Source organism: Microtus oregoni, unplaced genomic scaffold (assembly GCF_018167655.1).
Source record: "Microtus oregoni isolate MIOR12 unplaced genomic scaffold, Mior012 000004F_ref0000308, whole genome shotgun sequence".
Classification (NCBI taxonomy): Eukaryota; Metazoa; Chordata; class Mammalia; order Rodentia; family Cricetidae; genus Microtus; species Microtus oregoni.
In genome coordinates, this window is record NW_024543063.1 from 46,067,215 (window position 1) to 46,089,487 (window position 22,273).

The 22,273-nt window shown below is 49.1% G+C and overlaps 1 protein-coding gene across 1 annotated transcript; it reads left to right on the top strand.

Moving 5' to 3' along the window:
• Positions 1 to 5,424: 5,424 nt before the first annotated feature.
• Ces3 (carboxylesterase 3) lies at positions 5,425 to 16,097 on the top strand. The gene is made up of 13 exons (XM_041649629.1): positions 5,425 to 5,532; positions 6,526 to 6,730; positions 6,836 to 6,974; positions 7,134 to 7,267; positions 8,153 to 8,306; positions 8,422 to 8,526; positions 9,653 to 9,745; positions 9,863 to 10,003; positions 11,996 to 12,076; positions 13,227 to 13,374; positions 14,217 to 14,366; positions 14,504 to 14,582; positions 14,678 to 16,097. Exons 1-13 carry the CDS (start codon positions 5,463 to 5,465, stop codon positions 14,871 to 14,873), a joined length of 1,695 nt encoding a protein of 564 aa, XP_041505563.1. The 5' UTR covers positions 5,425 to 5,462; the 3' UTR covers positions 14,874 to 16,097.
• Positions 16,098 to 22,273: the final 6,176 nt, after the last annotated feature.

Consider the following 22,273-nt stretch of genomic DNA (forward strand, 5'->3'; position numbering starts at 1 on the left):
CCAAACTGTAGGTGACAAAACAGGACCTCCTGAAAGGCCAAACTGCAGGTGACAAAACAGGATCTCCTTAAAGGTCAAACTGTAGGTGACAAGCAGGCAGTCATACTGCAACTTCCATGACAAGATTTTTTCCATAATTTTATTAATTTTTTTCATTTATTTTACATACCAACCAGTTTCCCCCTCCCTCCTCTCTTCCCGTTTTCTCTCCCCACCTCCCATCTACTCCCACCCATCCCCTCTTCCTCTGTTCAGAAAGGGGCAGGCCTCCATGGGAGTCAACAAAGTAGGGCCTATCAAGTTGAGACAGGACCAAGCTCCTCCTGTCAAGGCTGGGCAAGGCATCCTAGCATAGGGAATAGGTTCCAAAAAGTCAGCTCATGCACCAGGGACGGTCCTGATCCCACTGCTTGGGGCCCCACAAACAGATCAATCTACACACCCATCACCCACATGCGGTGGGCCTAGCTGTTGGCCCAGAGTCCATGAGCTCCCACAAGCTCAGGTCACCTGCCATGACGAGATCTTTTTAAGTTTTTCCGTTTTAATTTATTATCAATATTATTATTATTATTCCTTTTTTCTCTTAAATTGTGCTTTATTTGGGGGGTGTTCAGTGCCAAAAGGCAGTTGCGACGGGATGGGGAAATGAAAGGGATACAGATACATGATGTAAAAACACAAATAGATAGAATTAAAAAAAAAAAAAAATGAAGTGCCTGCATTGCCCATCCTGACCACCAGGGGGCAGGCAAGGATAGCATTCTGCCCTGGCTCAGGCGCTAAGAGCTCTTCCCTCAGTCTGAGGCAGTGCTTGCTGCAAAGGCTTCATGGGGGAGTTTCATGTCCGCTACTGCACAGGGTGCTTCACCAAAGGTGGGGTGCATTGGGCACTTTTTAGACCTTTGGTGGCCTTATTTTGTAAGAGCTTTGTTGTGGAGTGTCTACACACATTTGAAGTCAACCGTTTTAAATTTTGACTAACTGAAGAGTGTAACCACCTGTAACAACCGATTTGGTGTTACACCCTCGGTACAGTTCGCGCGCCACTGTACCGAACGCGAGTCGGGCAAGGGCCTGGAGATTGAAAAGAAGACACAGAGAGACCAGGGTCATTCGAAAGGAGATCAGCCGAATGCCACTTTATTCAGCATTGGGGGAGTCCTTATCTACCTGACTGCAGCACAAGGATCTCCGCCCAGGCAGGTGGGAAATTACCATATTAACAATGGAGTAAATGCCCTGCAGCTAACCACCAGGTGGGGCAGGCATAGCACAGAAACACACAGGAAGCTTAGTTAGTTGATCATAAACTGTCCCCATAAATGCACCACAGGAAAAAGGGAGACCAGGGCCCTACAACCACCCCCAAATACATACCCTGTTTCTTTCTCTTCAAAAAGTTCCCTCCTGCCCCGTGTGTTAATCATTTCCCTGAACTCTGCCCCCTGGCAACCACCTCACCCTTTTCCTATGGTTGTAAGTTTGCCTTGTCTATCATAATACAAAAGGAACCGTTTGTGACTGGCTCTGCCTTCACCTCCTGCTTTTGAGATTTAAGAAGTAGCTCGTTCCTTTCATTAGAGTGGCTTCCCTGTGTGTTCGCACCACACTCTGCCCCCTCAGCAACTGATGAGATAAATACACCTGAGTGGATGGGGCAGGAATTATTAATGACTTTGTGTAGGCAAAATGTGATGCTCCGTTTCTTTCGGATGAACTGAGAGCAGGCCTCTGAGTCATGAAACAAGTGCGTGCTCATTCAACTTTTTAAAAAGTTGCCCAACTGCCTCTTCATCCCCAGCCAGCTGCTCCACGTCCTCTCTCAGCCTACCAAGGGCTGCCATTACAAGTGTGTCCCACACATGTCTCGTGGTTTTATGGTTTTAAATCTGATTATGACGGATGGGCATGCAGTAGTATCTCATTGCAGATGCTCTCCGCATCTTCTTCTCTACACCCCACTTCTGTTGGTGTGCATCACACACACACACACACACACACACACACACCTGAAAATGCCCTGAGAGTTTTCTTTATTCCACTTGTTTGCCATGCACCGTGCCCCCGTCTGCACTCTATGTGCTACAATACAGTTTGTAAGCTTCAGACAAGGGGCTGGAGGTTGAGGAAACACACACAGAGACAGACAGACACACGGACCTTTTTTTTTTTTTACTGTTACAAAAACCCTTTTTTAATAGCACCATGGAGGCTTAAATACCCAGCAGTCAATGGCCAACAGGTGAAAATCCCATCCTCTGATCCTCTAGGCAAGGCACAGCTTTTAGTAACTCCAATTAGAAGGCTCTAGACAGGGAAGAGCAACTGAAGGCCAGGACTCCAATTGGTCCCAACACTTGTTTTCTCTGGTCTTGGTCATTGGTGATACAGGGCCTCTAAATGATGGTGCAGTATTTGACAGAGTTGTGGCTCAGGGTTAGGGACAAGTACCGGACTGTTCAGTTAACAGAAAGAAACTAGCCAGACAGTGGTGGTGTACACCTTTAATCCCAGCACTTGGGAGGCAGAGGCAGGTGGATCTCTGTGAGTTTGAGGCCAGCCTGGTCTACGGAGTAAATTCCAAGACAGCCAAGGCTACACAGAGAAACTCTGTCTTGAAAAACCAAAAAGAAGAAAGGAAGAAAGCAAGAAATGAAGGAGAGAGAGAGACAGAGAGGAGAGAAGGAAGAGAAAGAAACTAGTTCCATGACCCTGAGCTGGCAGAGCTGGGATCTCTCAATCCCCAAGCCCAATTGTTCATTAGGTCAGGAACTTCAGAGCAGAGAGTGAATTGGTCAGGCAGGGCTGGAACCTTGGTTTGAACCAGAGTATGTTAAAGAGAGAGAGAGAGAGAAACTTGACTACGCTAAGCAGTAGAATCAAGGAGAAGCAGTGACGGCTGTGTGCTGGTCACTCAGGTCGGGGGAAGTGCTAAATGCCCCTGTAAAGCCCCTGAGAAGGGACCCGGACAGCACTGCACCCTCTACCTGCAAAGCTAGGATACAGAGGCCATGGCCAGTTTTCAGGGGGCATTAAGGCCATTTAGGATTGAGCCCCACATCATTTTCTCAGGGAATCAGGCTCCTGGGCACAGCCTGAGTCACAGACTTCTGAAACTAGGAAGTGAAATTTTAAAGATTTGCCAAGTAAGATAAGTGACCTTGAACTGGATTTCAACTATGGGGTGAGGGGCCTTGGAAAGTTCTAGTTTCCAATGCATTTCAAATGAAAAAGAGCCATGACTAAGTAGGGATGAGCTGTGCGGAACCTCAGACCTGAACAGGAAAGAATGGGGAACCTTTAGAGAGGTCCTAGGCAGCCATGTGTCCTGAAAGCAAGGTAATATTTTCCTTAACAAGATAAAAGGCTCATTCAGAGTAAACCTATGTGCACACCTTTGTTCAAATAATTCCCTTCACCCCAACCAAAGGTCACTTCCATTTCTCCATCTGTGGACATCCTAGCGGTTCTCCAGCTCTGGACTTTCAGCTTCTGCTTTCCCTGTCCTGCCAGCTTCTCCAGTCACAACTCTCTGCTCCCTCATCTTCACCCCCAACCCCTCTAGTGAACTCCTGACTGTAGGGCAGCGCAAGAGTGTGAAGGGTGCCTCACGTCTTGGAGAAGCTTTTGAGGCAGGATCTCTCTGCTCCACACTCCTGCAGGATCCTCCTCCCCCGATCTCATCTGTGCTTGCAGATCAGGTGAAAGGAAACTTCTAGGAGAGACTAGAAGGAAAGAAAAGAGAAACAGTCGTCGATGATCTTAGTTTTACTGTGAGGAGGAGAGAAAATGGGGCAAAGTGCAGTTTGCATAGTACAGTGTAGTTTTGTGCGTTTGTGGCGCTGGAGATTAACCGAGGCCTCCTGTGTGCTAGGCAGGCCTTCTACTCCTGTGCTATATCCCCAGATCTGAACAGGGTATCGAGATGAGGGTGCGTTTGCAGTTGGTGAGAGAGACACGGGAGATGCTGGAGTTACAGAAGAGATAGCACAAGGAAGATCAGAGGGAACCTGGGGCTGGTGTCCATGCATGGATTTCAGATAGAGGCTAGGATGAGGCAAACAAGGACAGTGTAAGAAATTCTGTGGTCCCTTGTTTACTGACCTTGAACAAGGGTGCCTCTAAATTTGCTGCTTAAACAAACTTGGAGGAACACGCCCGGTACAGCCCTTAGGATGTGAAAGGCAGAAGAACATGGGTCTGAGGCCAACCTGGCCTAATTGTGAGAACTTGTATTAAAAAAATACTACAGGGCATTAAAGAGAAAGCATAGTGGTTAAGAGCGCTGGCCACTCTTCGGAATGCCCTGCACCTGTATGGTAATTCACAACCCTCTTTCATTTCAGCTCCAACGGATCCTTTTCTGGCCCCTGAAGACACTGTACACACCCGGCACACAGATACGCATGCAAGAAAACACCCATGCACATAAAATAAAAATAAATGAATCCTTTTTTAAAAAAAATACATGCATGCATGTTTACCAACATATTCTGTTTAGGACAATAGGAAGGATGCCTGATGTATACCTCAGAAATTATGAAAGATGTTCCCCCATAGTAATAATCAAGAGATTATTAGTTCTTTGTTTTAAAGCCTGGGCTGAGATTCCTTCTACGAGCTCACTAAACAGGGTCATCTCAGGATTCCGATATCCTGGTGAGCCACTCAGCAGCTTCTGTAGCCATGGTCCAAGCCAGTTCAGGCCTCACTTACACCCTCAGGAGACCTTCATGGCAGGCATATGGTACCGGGACTATGCATATCCGTAATGCCAGAAGGGGTCTTGGTAGCTTGGTGGACCTAAAACAGAGTGAAGCCAGGCAGAAGTTTGCTGCAGGCTGAGTTCCTTCAGGGTTCTCTCAATAGAGTAATGTCTAAATGGAGCCAAAATGATACCTGGGGACCCTATTAAAGTAGAGAAAACAGCAGCATGCCACGTAGGCTTAAAAATTGTGAACCCCAGCACATAAACCTATGAAAAGCACCAACATGCACCAGCGAAGTCGCGGGCCTTGGAGCCATCCCACTCAAAACAGTGAACAGATGCTGGGCTGGGAGACTTAGAGAGGTCTTCGCGTGCCTAGGCTTCAGTCTAGCTTAGAATGATTACTCTTTTCTGCATGCCTCGTCCTCCTTTTGGGAATAGAAATTTGCGTTGAGTCTTACAGGAAGCTCCGAGTCTAGCTGACCTGGAATACAGCCGCTGTAATTCTAAGAGCCGCACCATGCCAGGCTAGCGCTAGTATTTGAACACCAGAGGGCGCCATATCATCGGGCCCCTCCAGAAGACACTCATTCTGCTCTGGGAGTGGCCAGAGCCCGGGACATTTAACTTCGGAACTGGTCACCAACCAATTAAGGCAGACCAAGTTAATTTTTACAGGGAAAGGGGTACTATAAAAAGCAAGTCCTCTCCTGCTTTCCAACTGCGTCTTCCACTGTCAGTCATAAGAAATATGGGGACAGTGGTACAAGCCCGGTCCAGTGTCCTAGTCTGGATGGCCTGTCTACTTCTGGCATGTCCTGGTAAGATACACTCCCTGAATCTGTGAAGTGGGGCTTCTGACTTGGTAGGACACCTGAGGAAGGAGGGGACAAGAGTGAGGCAGGGACCAGTAAGAGTGAGCAGCCCTCTCAGGAAGGAGTCTAGTACGGAAGAATGCAACCACTATGTGTCCTTCTGTGTGATCTATGGGGGGTTAGGGGGTGAAGTTGGTGATGGTGTTCATTTATTTTCTAGGGGCCGAACCCCAGGGCCTTAACTTACTAAACAAGCTCTACCACTGTGCTCTTTCCCCAGTCTTATCTTTATGTCTTAAAGGGCACAAGACTTATTTAATCAGTCGTGGTAAGACAAACAAAAGAGTCATAAAGGAAGCTTACTCAGAGTTCCCTGAAAATGGAGGCAAAAATCACCCCATTAGCCCATGCACGGAAGCCAACAGATAACAGAACAAGTGAGGAGAAATGGGGAGAGACCCAAGGGGGCGAGAACAAGCAATGCAGGCTAAACGGACTTAAGATCACCAGGCTCCAGATGTCAAGCATCTGGACACAGAAAGTAACGAGGCTGCCTGCCTGTCACGCTATATTTAGTGTGTGAGTAACTTGAGGTTCAAGTGGGCAGCAGGTCTGATTCAGCCTTGTGACCCAAGGGAAGGAAGAGGAAGTCAGGACGATCGTGGAGATGATAGATAGGAGCCGTGTGTGCTAACACCCATTTGCAATCCTAGGACTGAGGAGGCAGAGGCAGGAGATCAGGGCTAGAAGCCAGTCTCCTCTACGGAGCACAATCAAGGCCAGACTGAACTTTCTCAAAAACAAACAAATAATAACCGTGAAGGTAACCTCTGGCTGGAGAGCTCACCCCTGACACTGTGGAGAGGGCTCAACATGGAGCCCCACAAAACAGACCCTGGAGAAACAAATCAATGCTGCTGCATTCTAAAAATCCATCTTTCACCCAGGCCCTCTCGGAAGCTGTAGACTCACCTAGTGACCCTTCTCTCCCAATCTCAGGATCCAAAGTCACTCAGCCTGAAGTGGATACCCCTCTGGGTCGCGTGAGAGGCCGGCAGGTGGGTGTGAAGGGCACAGAGCGGCTGGTGAACGTCTTTCTGGGCATTCCCTTTGCTCAGGCACCACTAGGCTCCCTGCGGTTCTCAGCCCCACTCCCGCCACAGCCCTGGGAAGGCGTGAGAGATGCCAGCACCAATCCCCCAATGTGAGTACCCCTGCAGGAGGTGGGCAAGCAGGCAGGGTGGTGGCAGAGGCTGGACACCAGGCTGTGTGAACTGATAGCTGCCTCTGGGGTCCCCCTTGACTGCAGGTGCATGCAGGACGTAGAGAGAACAAGGAACAGCAGATTCACCCTCAACCAAAACTTTCAGATCTTCTCTATTTCCGAGGATTGCCTGATCCTCAATGTCTACAGCCCCACCGAGACCACTGCAGGGGCCAGACTGCCGGTATACAGTCCAGAGGCCCCCATCCAGCACTACCGTGCCAGCTGCCCCTCTATATCCCTATTTCCTAAACACCCCAGAAGTCCTCAGTACACCCTGGACCGCTAGGTGGGGGTTGGAGTCTGAGAAGCTGGAGTCTCTGATTCACAGCCGTTTCTACAGGTAATGGTATGGATCCATGGGGGCTCTCTGGTAGTTGGCTCCGCCACCTCCCATGATGGATCAGCCCTGGCTGCCTATGGGAATGTGGTAATAGTCACTGTCCAGTACCGTCTCGGCATCTTTGGTTTCCTCAGGTAAGATAGCCAGCCTGGAAGAGGACATTACAGCCCTGAGCAAGGCCTTCTCATGAGAATCTAAGGGTAGAGGGTTTGGGAACATTGTTCACCCAGTAAAATGTGCTTGCCACGCAAACATGAGGACAAGAATTGGGGTCCCCAACATCCATCTATAAACTGGGTATGGCTGCATATGTCTATAATCTCAGCACTAAGTACTCAAATAGAGACCCTGTTCCAAAAACTAAGAAACAAATCAGTTAAGCAAGATGTCTAATGTTGCTATCTGGCCTCCATGTGTGTATACTTGACAGGAATTCATGTTGGCATGCACCAGAGAGAGAGAGAGAAAAGAATATCCCAGGGCTCCACAATGGGAAGGGGCCCAATGAAAGCCAGAATTGAACATTGAACTTGGGCAAAGTGTGGGGTAGAGTCCTAGCGGGGAATCGGGACAAAGAGCAACAAGCCCAATTAATTATTCATCTGAGGGGCTGGAGAGATGGCTCAGTGGTTAAGAGCATTGCCTGCTCTTCCAAAGGTCCTGAGTTCAATTCCCAGCAACCACATGGTGGCTCACAACCATCTGTAAAGAGGTCTGGCACCCTCTTCTGGCCTTCAGGCATACAGACAGAATATTGTATACATAATAAAATGAATAAATATTTTAAAAAAATTATTCATCTGAGATCCAGCTCTGATTGACTGTCTTGCTGCATCTATCCACACCATATATTGGGAAAACAGATGCCAATAATGACTCATATCCAAGCCAGGACTGGGGAACAGAGGAGAAGCCCAGTGCCCTGGTGACTGACTCAAAGCAATTTTGCAGAGGGCAAGAAAAAATAAATACATCTTGGGATGCATCTTGTGCTAACCAATGCCTCGCCCTGCCCCTAGCACCGGAGACAAGCACATGCCTGGCAACCGAGGCCTCCTCGATGTGGTGGCCGCTCTACGCTGGGTGCAGGGAAACATAGCCTCCTTTGGGGGTGATCCCAACTGCGTCACTATCTTTGGTAATTCTGCTGGTGGCATGATCGTCTCATCCCTGGTGAGTTACCCACAGAGAAGTAGCAATTGTAGCCTGGTCAAAGAGGGCTTCTGTGGCCCCAGACCTCCTAGCTCTCCTGCCTGCTGATGTCATCTGTCCTCCCTGTTGTTCCCAGGTCCTGTCTCCAATGTCTGCAGGGTTATTTCACAGAGCCATATCCCAGAGTGGGATTATTACCAACAAGATATTGAAGGAGATAAACCCATGGCCCGAAGCTCAGGTCTGCCTTTTCTTTACTCTCTTATCTTAAGTCTGCATCAAAACCCGTCCTGTGCTAACCTTTGGGTCAGGCGAGGAGAGGAAGGAGTCACCAACAGGCTCAGAGACCGTAACTAGTGCAGTCCAGGGGTAGGTAGTCAGACCCAGCTTTCTGGAGAAGGCCACCCTGAGCAGATTCTCTCTGGTACTTCCCTGAGGCCACTTTTAGGGATCTTCTCTTTCCCCAAGGATCCTTTGGGAGCCTCCCATTCCCAGCCATGCTGTTGCCTAAGAGATTTGTCCCCTTGTGAAAAGTAGCCAGAAAAAGCCACCAAGAACTTCTCTAATAGGAACTGGGCATGCAAAAGCTTCGGGCATAAGACAAAGTGATGGCTCACAGAAGCAGGAAGCCATCAGGTAGGGGCCAAGACAAGAAACTAACGCACTGAAGAGGTGGAGGGTCGTGCAGGGACATGAAAGACCATGCCTGAGAGTTTGGGCAGGATGCAAAGGGCTAGAAGCGGCCGGGAAACAAATCCGAGACACACGGAATAAAAGGTGGGATGGAGAGAGCGGTCCTGGAGGCCAAGAGCCAGTGAGATTGTGACAGTAGAGTCTAGGCAAGCTCTAGAGACATTGCTGGGGTAAGCAGCAAAAGGCTGGACCTATCGTCTCTTCAGCTGGCCCCAGGCCCTGGCTGTGATGGAGCAGTGAGCAATAACACTGGGTTTGAGGGATAATTCAGGAGCCTCAGCGGGACACGTGGCTTCTTATCTATCCAGGAGCAGCAGCCTACCCCTCCCCTCACCACAGGCGGGAGAGATCTTCTTACCACAATTGCTGGCCTCCTCTGTCTCTCTGGACGCCTTCCCTCCAGCCTCCTGGCCCTGCTCCAGACTCAGTACCCCTTATATTCCCTGCCAGACAGGCCCATGCATGTCCCAATTGGCACCACAAACTATTACTGAACTAGAAAAGGACACATTTCTTAGATGAATGAAAGAGACACAGGAAGAGGGATCAGCCTTCCTAGGTTGGTAGCAGGTCTCTTGGGCTAGCCTTGTGACATCACAGCTCAGAACAGAGAGCGGTGTTCGGGAAGCAAAGGGTGTGTATCTGAGAGGCAACGTTCTTCTGTCTGTCCTCAGACCTTAGCCAACTCCTTGGGCTGCAGCTCCGTATCCTCAGCTGAGCTGGTGCAGTGTCTGCTACAGAAGGAAGGAAAGGACCTTAACAATCAGGTATGTCACCTCTAGGGTGATGATGACAGACAATGACCCAGAGGGGTCCTGTCCAGTCCCTGTGAAATCCCTAGGCTGGGTCCTGACAGTGGGCCTCCTGCCTTGCTTTTCCTGCAGAAAAACGTGAAAGTTTCCTACATAAGCAATGACTCCTTCTTCCCACAAAGCCCAGAGAAGCTCCTAACAGAGAAGAAATTCCCCACTGTGCCCTACCTCCTGGGAGTCAACAATCATGAGATTGGCTGGCTCATGCTCAAGGTGAGTGTCCTCTGGCAAATGTGCCCATCCAGGCCCTGCCCAGGCAGTCTTCTCCATGTGCTCTAAGCACTCCGGCTGCTCCCATTGGGTAGGTGAGAAAGCCGAGGGCCAAGGCCACTTGGCTTTATTTCACCAAACCAATGCTCTGTGTGTTGGTTTGCAAAAGACGTAGCTTTTGCAAAGTAGTCTTCTGGGAAGGGCTAATCTACAGCACATTCTTGATATTTGCTGCTCTGAGCCATGGAGGAGCGTGACTCTGTGCCCGGAGACTGACTGACTGAGACTCCCATGTTCCAAACAGCATTAAGCTATAGGACATGATGGTTCAGGTGCCTTCTAATCCAGTCTGGGTACACAGTGCCTACAAGAGCGGCTCCACCATGCTGTACTCCTGGGTACCCTACTTCCGCCATTCGTCCACCCATCTTCACAGAAACTTTTCTGTCTCCAGTGATGCCGAAGACCAAACACAGGTCTTCCCGCATGCCAGCCAAGTACTCTGCCCCCAGCCTACCCCTTAACCCATTAACCATTTTCAAATGGATGAAGTCTCTCACAGAGGAAGAGCCCATCGCGTTTCTTCACTTGGTGGTTTGAGTAGCTGCTAGTAGGGCCAGTCCAGCTCACAGCACAGTGTCTTGGCATTCCCCCATTGAAAATCGATCCACCGCAGAAATCGGCTTCTCTGTGCCAGGGCTTGGAGGTACACGAACTCGGCCCCACGAGAGCCCTAGGAAGCAGGCCATGGATATTTCATTCACACATGAGAAAACTAACGCATAAGAAGCTCAGGGAACTTCGTGAATCTTTAAGTGGTAGACCTGGCATTTGAACTCAAAAAGTCGGCTATCTAGGTGTTATTAAGACTATGTCATCTAAGATGGGCACCACGGATACGTCTGTAATTCACTCAGGTGGCCAAGGTAGGAATGGTTCAAGTCTGAGACCAGCCTGGGCTACATCATGAGTTCTTATCTCAAAAACAAAATTACCTGTGAGATAGAAAACCAACATTTGATTTTATTGCCTGGGGTCTTTGTTTCTTGTTTTGAGACAGGGTCTTATCCTGTAGTTCAGCTATCCTAAAACTCAGTATATAACCCAAGCTGACCTCAGACTTGAGTCCCAGTCCTCCTGTCTCCGCCTCTTAAGTGCTGGCATTAGACATGAGCCAAAATACCAGGCAACATGTGATGTTTTTAACTAGTGCCTGTGAGGTTTGGAGGTGAACCATGGGTGACCCTTACCCCATCCCCAGCACATCCATAGAAAAGTCAGGCATGACACTCGATGCCTGCAATCCCAGGACTGGGGAAGTGAAGGCAGGAGGATCCTGCAGCTCACTGCTCAGCTGGTCTAGCCAAACTGAGCAACTCCAAGTTCTGTAAGAGACTGTCTCTCAAAGTGTAAAGAGATTGAAAAAAAACAGCTGACATCAACTTCTGACCTACATACACATACATACATGCTCACACAAACATATGCATACATACGCACATACACATACATACATGCTCACACAAACATATGCATACATACACACATACACATACATGCTCATACAAACATATGCATACATACACACATACATACATGCTCACACAAACATATGCACACACAAACACACACCTGCATGCATACACAAACACAAACATGTGCACACAAATACATATTCACACAGGTACAGAAGAAGAAGGAGGAGGAGGGAGGAAGAGAAAGAGAAGAAGGAGCAGAAAAGTTTTGAATAAATATTTTCCTCCCAGCTGGCGCAGCCATTAGCCTCTGACAGCGGAGTGCAATGCCACTATCCTAGGCCCCTGCATTCTTAGCCTTCAGAATTTTCTCGGTTATGTCACAAGCTTGTGGCTTTGACTACCCATGACTCTATCATGAGTTTGTAAACACTAGCCCAGGAATGCCTCCTGCTCAGGCCCGAGGGCGAAGCACAGAGATAGAGGTGCATTGTTAGAACCTCAGTGTCTGTCCCCACAGGTCTGGAATGTCCTGGAGAAGTTGGAACACTTGAGCCGGGAGGAGCTGCTGGAGATTTCAAGGCCCTTTCTGATCAGTGTGGTAAGGCAGGAGGAAGGGGGGGAGGGGCTCCCAGGCACCTTGTACAGCACTCTCTGATCCACTCCCACCTGAAACTACTTACCAACCACCAAAGCTTTTAGCCCAGTTGATGAGTCTCAGGCCCACTAAGAGTAAAGAGACCAGGAGCAGTAACTCTGGGCTGTCATCCCAGCGTTCAGGAAGTTGAGGTAGGGAAATTACCGAAAAATTAAGGCTACCCTATGGGTTGCATAATAAGTTCTAGGCTAGCCTGGTCTACAGAGTCTAAATAAAAATAAAAAAGCATTACTCTGAGATAGTATGGTTCTTGAAGAAAAATCAACGGCAGCAGCATTGTCCCCCATGGTGAACACCCCTTCATGAGCACAACCCCCACGCCCAGGACTGTGTCTGGCTGAGCATGCAGATTGGCATTTGTCCTCTGGTTGTCATGGCAGCTCTGTGAAGCAGAAACTGGCAGTGTCCCTGCTGCAGATTAGAAAAGTGACCCCTGAGCAGAAGTGTTAAAATCTCATTGTCAGGTTTGGAGCCAGATGGACCTGGGGGCAGACAGATCCCAGCCCTGATCACTTGTCCAGTTCTCCCAGTCCCTCTGAGCCCACAGCTCCACTTCAAATGGAGAGGATACCTTCCCTCTCACCTGAGCTCTCCTAGGGAGACTGGGTGCTGCATGTGAGGAGCTGACCAAATACCCAGGCAGCCCCTAGGTGTGCTATCTTCTCTGGAAACCCCAGAGTCGTCTCCTTCATACAACCTCGTAGTTGCTTTCTAGACTTACAAGTCACTCCCATTTATTGCTTCTTCCCATTTAATTTCTACCTAGCATTGGCTTCCAGGCCACACTCTGTTCTGCAGATGTACACTTCCAGATACCTTACCAGACACTGGCTTTCAGAGTAGTCCAGACACCTGCTCCATGTGGTACTAACAGTGGCCACAGGCATAACACTTAACTCTACACACACGCTTATCCTACGCAGACACAAACTATTAATAAAATACCTAGGGAGGCGGGGATAGATGGCTGTTCCCTGGAGCAGGAGCCCCAGGATGTGAAAGAACCATTAGGAGAGGATGTGAGAATCTGTAGGAGGTCCGCAGAAACTGTGGGACCTGAACAGGCCTGAGCCTGACCTTTCTCTCTCTCCAGGAGGTGCCCCCTGAGATTATGCCCATCGTCATAGATGAATACCTAGACAATGGCTCAGATGCACCAGCCATGAGGTATGCCTTCCAGGAACTGGTAGGTGATATCGCATTCGTCATTCCCACCTTGATCTTCTCAGAACACCTCCAAGGTAAGCCAGCCCTTGCCACCTGCCCTATCTTACCTGTACCGTCAGGTGATGATGGAGCTGCTGAGAGGCACAGAACCCCTGATGCCTTGCCTCCCGCATCTGCTGCCACCTCCCAGCCATTTTTCTTTGAGATGTAGCATCATAGAAGCAGGTGGCACCCCTGGAAAAGGACCTTGCAGATTAAACAGAGGTTCAGTGACTTACCAAAGGTCACCTAGAAGGGCCCATCACTAACTAACTCTTTCTCAGGGAACCGTTCAGCTGGTGAGAAATTTGGTACTCTTTAAGTGCTTCCCCTGAGAGAAGTCTTGCTTCCTCTGAACCCGGCACAGTGCTATAAGAGTCCCAGATTCTTAAACTTGTGATTTCGGGCAAATTTCAGACGTCTTCTCTGGACTTCACTTTCATCATATGTAGAGGGGGAGCATAGCGAAGGTTAATCTAAAGCAGTGGTCCTTAGCTTTCCTGATGTTGTAACTCTTTAATACAGTTATCATGTTATGATGACCCCCAACAATAAAACTGTTTCATTGCTACTTCATAATGTAATTTTGCGACTGTTATGAATTGCAGTGCAAATATCCGATATGCAAGATATCTTATATGCGACCCCAAAGGGTTTGGAACCCCAGGTGGAGAACCACTGACCTAAGTAGGGTCAGGAGTTCAAGGTCATCTTTGGCCACTTAGTAAGTCAGAGGAGGGCTCAGGAATGCTTGCTGTTATCTCTGATCTGCACCATTATGATGATGATGATGATGATTGATATCATTGCAAGGTTGTGTGGCCAGGTGCCCTGATTTAACTGTGGGCACCTAACATGAATCCTGCCTTCTCCGTAGATGCTGGGTCCCCTGTCTTCTTGTACGAGTTTCAGCATACCCCCAGTTCCTTTGCGAAGTTCAAGCCGTCCTGGGTAAAGGCTGACCATGGGTCTGAGAGTCCCTTTGTCCTTGGAGGTCCTTTCCTCACAGATGAGAGCAACTTCCTGGGTAAGGTCAGACAGACATTCCATCCCTAGGCTACAGTGCTCCAAGGTGGTCTTTTGAGAACAGAGGTTTCAGTTTGTACCAGGAACCTTTAGGCATAGTCCGAGCCGAGCCTGACCCTGATCCGTCCCTCCTACCAGCCTTCCCAGAGGCCACAGAGGAAGAGAAACAGCTTAGCCTCACCATGATGGCCCAATGGACCCAGTTTGCACACACAGGGTGAGTAGGTGGAAACACATGCCAGACTTTGGATCTCCTATCTGCCCCTACTCAGGGCACAGAATCAACCCTTGCTTCTCAATCTCCTCACCCAGGAACCCCAATGGCAAGGGGTTGCCCTCTTGGCCCCAGTTAAACCAGTTAGAACAATACTTGGAGATTGGCCTACAGCCGCGGATTGGGGCGAAGCTAAAGAAGAACCGGCTACAGTTCTGGACAGAGACACTGCCCAGAAAAATCCAAGAGTGGCGCCAACAACAGAAGAGCAGGAAAGCGCCAGAGGAACTCTGAGGCGGGGCCTGCCTGGACCTTCCTCACTGGGGCCAATCCAAAGAGTGGTGGAGTCCCAGGAGGACAGCCTCTTTCTGTTTCTACCTGGACACTTTAACCTGGACCAGGCTGATGCGAACACACAATCCTTAAGGCATGAGCCTCTGCAGGACAGGCATGGCACACTAGTGAAATGTCATCACACTGGTTTCTACCTCAGGACCCTTGCACAAGCTCCTGCATTTTCCTGAGGTGTCTTGAATCCTTGCTCCACGGCAAGGTCCAGCACATCAGTCAAGCTCTTCAGAGGATCTGTTCTCTTGGGAAAGCTCCTCTGCCTCCTCTAGGCCATGTGTGCCTGTTAGAACCCAGCCTACCACAAGCTCACAACAACCACAGCTGTGTCCTTGTCCCTCCCAGAGGAGGCCTCTGAAAAGAGAAGTTAATAACCTCACTCTGTCACCACAGCAAGATTGGCAGGACCTGGAGGCAGGGAATGTTTCATAAATGAATGACAGACAGAATCTATGATCATGGGTTCTAGATTTGAACCCGGACCCTTCTTCAGGCACCAAAGTCAATGTCCCATTCCCAACAAATGTCCACCCTGGCCAGGAAGGTGACCTCTAAAGGTGGAGGTCTTGGGGCACAGGGGGCCCTAGCTTCGAACTGAAAGATCACCGGTGTGAGGAGACTCTCACTCAAGTCTCGGGATAACACTGAAAGACCCTACAGACCCCCCTCAGAACCCACAGCTAGCATGCTCCCGTGAGAACGTCCTGTTTGTTTGAAAGATTTTCAGGACCTGCAGCTAGCCGGCTCTCATGAGAACATCCCGTTTGCTTAGGGAAACAGGATGCCTATAGTCAGCACATGTGCCAAACTTAGAATATTAGCAATTTACAAAAGGAACAGTTGCCCCTATGAAAGACCCCAGCTTAGCTGCTGTAACGCCATTCTGCAAAGCAGGATATCTGTAAAATAGGATGTCTGCAAAACAGGATATCTGTAAAATAGAAACAGGATATCTGTTGCCATACATCTGTGCTGGGAAAGGAAAAACCACCTATGCCCCTTGCCCCATTCCAACTGACCATTAACCACGCATCTGCTTCTGTAACCTGCTTTTGCCACCCTCTTTCCTATAAAAAGACCTTCTCCCAGTCTTCAGGCACGCAAGTCCTCCGAAAGACTTTGCCGCCCGCAGGTACCTGTGTTTACCTAATAAACCTCTTGCCAATTGCAGCCTGTGGTCTCGGAGTGTTTTCTGGGTCTTGGGGTCCTCTCCGAGGGTCTTTCAACACGACCCCCCCAAGAACTCACGAGAGACTGTCCTTGCTGCAATCACACTAGGTTTATTGACAGGAACCAGCGCTGTGGCTGAGACTCATATCCCACGCAGGGAGGAGTTCGACCCTGAGTAGCTGGGAGAGGAGGTATTTAAGGGAAGAAACCACAACCCAAAAGGGGGTAGGGAGAGCGTCATCGGAAAATTCCAAAAAATACTAGTGATCATTGAAAAATTCCGAAAATACCAGTGATAATCACAAGGAGGTAACTTCCCGTTTCTCAAGATTATAATCTAACTTTATGGTCAACTAATTCCTGTAACACAGTCACTGAACCAGCTAACCTAGATTTTTGGCTCTATTTTTTCTGCTAGAAGGGTCTGAATTTATCCCGGTCTTTCAGAACAAACCTAGCACCTAGAGGTCTCTAACCAGGACCTAATCTCCTCTTTTCTGCTAGCTGGTCTTTGCCTCCACCCAAGGCAGAACAAAATCCAGCAAGGTCACCCTCACCAGATACTATCTTTCTCTTTAGGGCCTGGCCTCTAAGCTAACACACAAAGGGCAGGAACTCCGCCCTCACCTCCCAGCAGCAGAGGACTGTCCGCAGGCACCTCAGGGGAGCTCCTGGACACAGCGGTGAAGGCCCAGACAAAGGTCTGGCCTGGTACAGCAGGCTTGTTTTCAGAGTAGGATATTCATGTCCTTTTTAAGAATCAGTGTATTGTCCCCTTAAAACATCTGGATTCTGAGACTGGGGAGGAGGATAGCACAGAAATAGAGAAATAGAGCCCAGCACACACTCCAAACAAATCTGGATTTTGATCGACTTCCAAGTATCTTGCCTTGATCCATAGTCTCTCAGTCAGACTGTATCGTGGCTGCTGATGGGTCCATGGAAAGCATTTGTACCTGAGGCAGTTATGCTGTGGGGAGTCACTTGGAGCAAGGAGAGATGCAGAGCAGATGGGCTCTGAGCCTTGTCACTCTCCCTATTCCAAAGTTCCCCATGATTTTCTGGTCCTCTTAGGATGAGTTCGAGGTCTTCCCAATGCATTAAAGGTTTGCTGCTCTCAACTCCTCCCACCAAAGAAGTTTGTCCCCATAAGCTGATAGGGAGCTATGAAGAGGGACCCAGTGTGTGTTTCTGGTGACACACGAGCTATGACAAATAGGCCAGGCCTGACTTGGGGACAGAGGGCATCTAAGCCAAGACCTGAAAGATAAGCAGAGGTTACTCAAATGGGCAAGCCAAAGTATAAACAGTGAGAAGCAAGGGGCAAAAGAAGTCCTTGGCAGAGGACTCAATAGGAGAAAGGGCTTAGAGCAGTGGTTCTTGACCTTCCTAACCCCGCGACCCTCTAATACAGTTCCACACGTTACGGCAACCCCCAACCGTAACCGTAAATTTTTTGTTGCTACTTCACAACTATAATTTGCTACTGTTGTGAATCATGATGTAAATATTTTATATGTGGGATATCTGACATTTGACCCTTGTAAAAGGGTCATTCAACTCCCAAAGAGGTCATGATCCCCAGGTTGAGAACAACTGGCCTCGAGGAAGAGGCTGAGGCGATACTGCTCTATTTGGACAGAGTGAGATTAGATTATCAGGGACCTTGACTATGATCAGGTCTTGGACTTAAGAGCAAGAGGACCCAGAAAGACTCTTCTCACTGTGCAGAAGAGGGGGCAGGACAGTAGGGTCGGGAAGGGAAAGCAAGGAGGAGCCATTGCATTTTCCAAGATGGAAACCACTGGTAGGCTCTTTTGTTTTGCTGAGACAAGATCTAACATTGTAGCCCAGGTTGGTCTGAAACTCACTGTGTAGCCCCAGCAGGCCCCAAACTCATAGCTCCTGCCTCAGCTTCTCATGAGCAGGGATCACAGGTGTGCGCCACCCCAGCAGGTTCCTGGTGGGCTCTTGATTGACAGCTGTCAGACATGATGACTAACGGGATGCAGAGGTGAGGGGAAAAGACTCTTGGTGGGATCACTGTTTGCAAAGGAGCTGCTCAGGGAGCCAAGGGTCTGGTGTGTGATGGCTCTGCCCCCTGGCCTAAGGCTATTCCACACCCACTCTGATGCTGCCAACTCCAGAGGTTGGAAAAAGAATGCACTGGTGAGGCCTCAGCCCCTGCCTGGTGAGAGCCTCTCTCTACTGGGGGAGGAATAACACGGCTGGAAGGTTCCCTGGGATTCTATGCCTCTTGTCTTCCCATTTTCTTTTCCTGGGTCACTACCCCTGAGATTCACTTAACATCCCTCCCGTGTTGGCCAGAGTGTCCTAGCAAACAGACATTCTTGTTCCAAGGATGCAGCAGTCATGTAAAACTAGGGTACAATAGAAGGCACAGCTTCAGACAAGGAGACTACTGTTGGGTTATGGAGTCTCCCATGGCGAGGTGGCTGAAAGGGTTATGTGTTGGTGTGTTGTGGACACCAGGGGGCGCTGCAGGACAGGGCTAACACATGCTAGCACTGCATACGTATAGCTCCATACAAACCAAGTTGAAGTTTTAGCTCCACACACTCTGAGTCTGATACCTGCACTGACTGCTAGGCTTTTAGTGTGAATCTACGGTTTACTGGATATGTATCTTAGGACAGGTTTCATTTTGTCTTGTTTTGGGGTTGTTTGTTTGGTTTTGGTTTTTGGTTTGTTTGGTTGTTTGGTTTGGTTTGGGTTTGGGTATTTTGTTTGTTATGTTTTGTTCTGTTTTGAGACAGGGTTTCTCTGTATGGCCCTGACTATACTAGAACTGTCTCTATAGACCAGGCTGACCTCGAAATCAGAGCTCCACCTGCCTCTGCTTCCTGGGTGCCGGAATTAAAGTCTTGCACACCACCCCTGGCTGGCTGGTTTTTGTTTGAGGTTTTTGCAGTGCAGGTAAACAAGTCCCCTGCTTGGTGCTTAGGCAAGTTAGGCAACTGAGTAGTCTTTGCTGCTCAGTTGTCCCATTTGTAAGAAAGGCGTAATGACAGTAGTTCCTCTCATGTCTGCCATGAGCATCTGAAGGATGATTGACCAGAAAGTGCCTAGACCGTGGCTGGCACCCAGCAAAAGCTCAACAAATGTCCCCTGGCCTACATATGGACACACACTCCAGGCACCTCTAGTCACCGCCAAAAGATTGGTGAACTGCGACTGTTGGAGGTGTCACAATTTTAGCGAGAGTAGCATAGGCATCTCAGACCTAAAAATAACTTGGAACTTACAGAAGCCCAGAACATCCGTGGAATGAATGTCTCTAAGTGGCTAATGATTTTCCTGTGGGAGCCACGGTCCTTCTGGGGGGCGCTTGGTCCAAGCTCCCTCCCTAATCTATCTGTAGTCCCCACCCCCTGCTCACCTACCTCGGGATCCTAACCTGTTAGTTAGCACCTTTACACTAGTTCCTGGTGTTAGGAATTTTTCCTAACGCGAACTCTCCGCCGACGCAAAATCCCAATCAAGCCAAATCAAAACAAGCCAAATTAAGAAATATCCAGGCTTAATGGGATTCCTGCGCTCTCGGGTAGCCCTGAGGGGGAACCGGGAGGCCTTGTAGGCGACCACTTGGAGGAAGGAAAAGAGACCACGTGATCCTCTTTTGAGCCTTCACTTAAAGACTCTGTGGGCCCGCCCTCTGTACAGAGGCATCAAAACTGAGAATCCGAGAGGGGCAGCGCCTTTCTTACAGCCACACAGAAAGAGGACAGCGCCGGGGTTTTTCTTCAGAGACTTGCTGGCCTCAGACTCCACCACGCACCCTCCCAAAGCAGGGAGGCACTGGAGTTGGTGTTCAGGGAGTCTAGCTTAGGTGGGAAGCTGTGCCGGTAAGAAGCAGCAAGCCAGCAAGGGAGTCCCAGAGAGAGATTTTGTTGTTGTTGTTGTTGTTGTTGTTTTGAGACAGGGTTTCTCAGTAGTCATTGGTGCCTGTCCTGGAACTAGCTCTTGTAGACCAGGTTGGCCTCGAACTCACAGAGATCCGCCTGCCTCTGCCTGCCTCTGCCTCCCAAGTGCTGGGATTAAAGGCATGTGCCACCACTGCCTGGCTTTTTTTTTTTTTTTTTTTTTGCAGGTGATGACCTCAGATAGTGGCTTTATGGACGACAGAGAAATCAAGGGGCCAACACCGTTGTCACTCAGGCACCTGTGTGCTCCCTGTCCTCCAGGCCTGTGCTGTGGCCCAGCACAGAGTGGTATGTGCAAAGTTCTTCCCATGGCCTCAGTGGTGTAGGAGGTCCTTCTGATTATGTGCTGCTTTCATTGGCTAATGAATAAAGAAACTGCCTTGGCCTTTTGATAGGGCAGAACTTAGTTAGGCAGGGAAAACAGAACTGAATTCTGGGAGGAAGAAAGCAGAGTCAGGGAGACACCATGGATCCTCCGCCTGAGATAGACGCTGGTTAGAATCTTTCCCCGTAAGCCACTACCACGTAGCAACATACAAATTAATAGAAATGGGTTAAATCAAGATGTGAGAGTTAGCCAATAAGAGGCTAGAACTAATGGGCCAGGAAGTGTTTTAATGAATACAATTTCTGTGTGGTTATTTCGGGGCTAAGCCAGCTGGGTGGCCGGGAAGAACAAGCAACCCTCTCTCCTACAACACCTCACCATCACCAATCAGATGTAGAGGGTCCTGCAGAGTGAAGAACCAAGGAGAATTAGACATCCTTCATCCTGACCCCCAGGTCCTATTCTACTCCCAAACCACATGAGACCCAGGGGAGAGAAGAGAGAGGTATACCAAGATTCCTCTTGGATATGTTACCAGCAGCCAGTGGCCTTCTGGCCTCTGACTTCTCCTGGGAGATCAGGCAACCCCTAGAGTGGGCTCAAAGCAGCAGGAATTATGTGATGGGTGTCTAGAATCCTAGCATCCTTGGTCTCGACCACAGGAGTTAGTGCCCAGCCTTCTTCAGGACCACCCTCCATGGAAGAAGCATCAAGGAGCTGCCCCTGCCCCCAAGGATGGGAACTCTGACTCATGGCGTGCCAAGGCACTTCCCAATTAGGGGTCTCCATGTTCCTCTGTGGCCCTCAGACCATAGCATGACCAGGCTGCTGGTCTTTTCCAGCCTCATAGTCTCTCTCCCTTAGGCTGTGGCCTGACCCCTTCATAGCTTGCCAGGCACACATGGGCTTGGGTTAAGCATGAGATTGACACACAGAGGTGCCAGGATTGTGGGAAGAAGACAGTACTAGCAGGAACAGCAGGTGGTCCTTGAAAGTGTCTAGGAAGCCAGGTGGTTGGGAAGGTAGCTCAGTTGGTAGATTACTTTCCTAGTATGCTCGAAGCCCTGGGTTTACACTTCAGCACTGCATAAAACCTGACATGCTAGCTGGGCGGTGGTGATACACACCTTTAATCCCAGCACGTGGGAGGCAGAGACAGGTGGATCTCTGTGAGCTGGAGGCCAGCCTGGTCTGTTGTCGGGGTTTTTCTATCCTGCCCAGTTCCCGCAATCGTTAAGTCCCAAAGAAATCAACACAGAAGTCTATATTAGTTATAAACTGATTGACCCATTTAGCTCAGGCTTCCTATTAACTCTTATAATGTATATTAGCCCATATTTCTTATCTGTGTTAGCCACATGGCTCGGTACCTTTTTCAGTGAGGCAGTCACATTTTGGTTCTTCTGTGGCTGGGCCAGGACTCCAGAGGAATGGGCTTCCTTCTTCCCAGCATTCTCATTGACCAACCTCTACTTCCTGTCTGGTTGTCCCGCCTATACTTCCTGCCTGGCTACTGGCCAATCAGCATTTATTTAAAATATAATTGATAGAATACAGACCATTGTCCCACACCACTGGTCTACGGAATGAGTTCCAGGACAGAAAAAAAAAACTGTCATGTTTATGATTCTAGCACTCCTGAAGTAGACATAAGAGAATCAGAGGTTCAAGCTCATATTCTCATATTGAACTCAAGACCAGCACAGACTACATGAGATCCGATTTCAAAGGAAGGGAGAGAGGGAGGAAGGGTAAAGGAAGAAAAAGAGAAGGGAAGGGAAGAAAAAGAGAAGGGAAGGGTAGGGAAGGGAAGGAAAGGGAAGGGAAGGGGAGAGGAGAGGAGAGGAGAGGAGAAAAGGGAGGAGGCAGATCAAGACAAAGCAAACAAAACTCTAAGCCAGTAT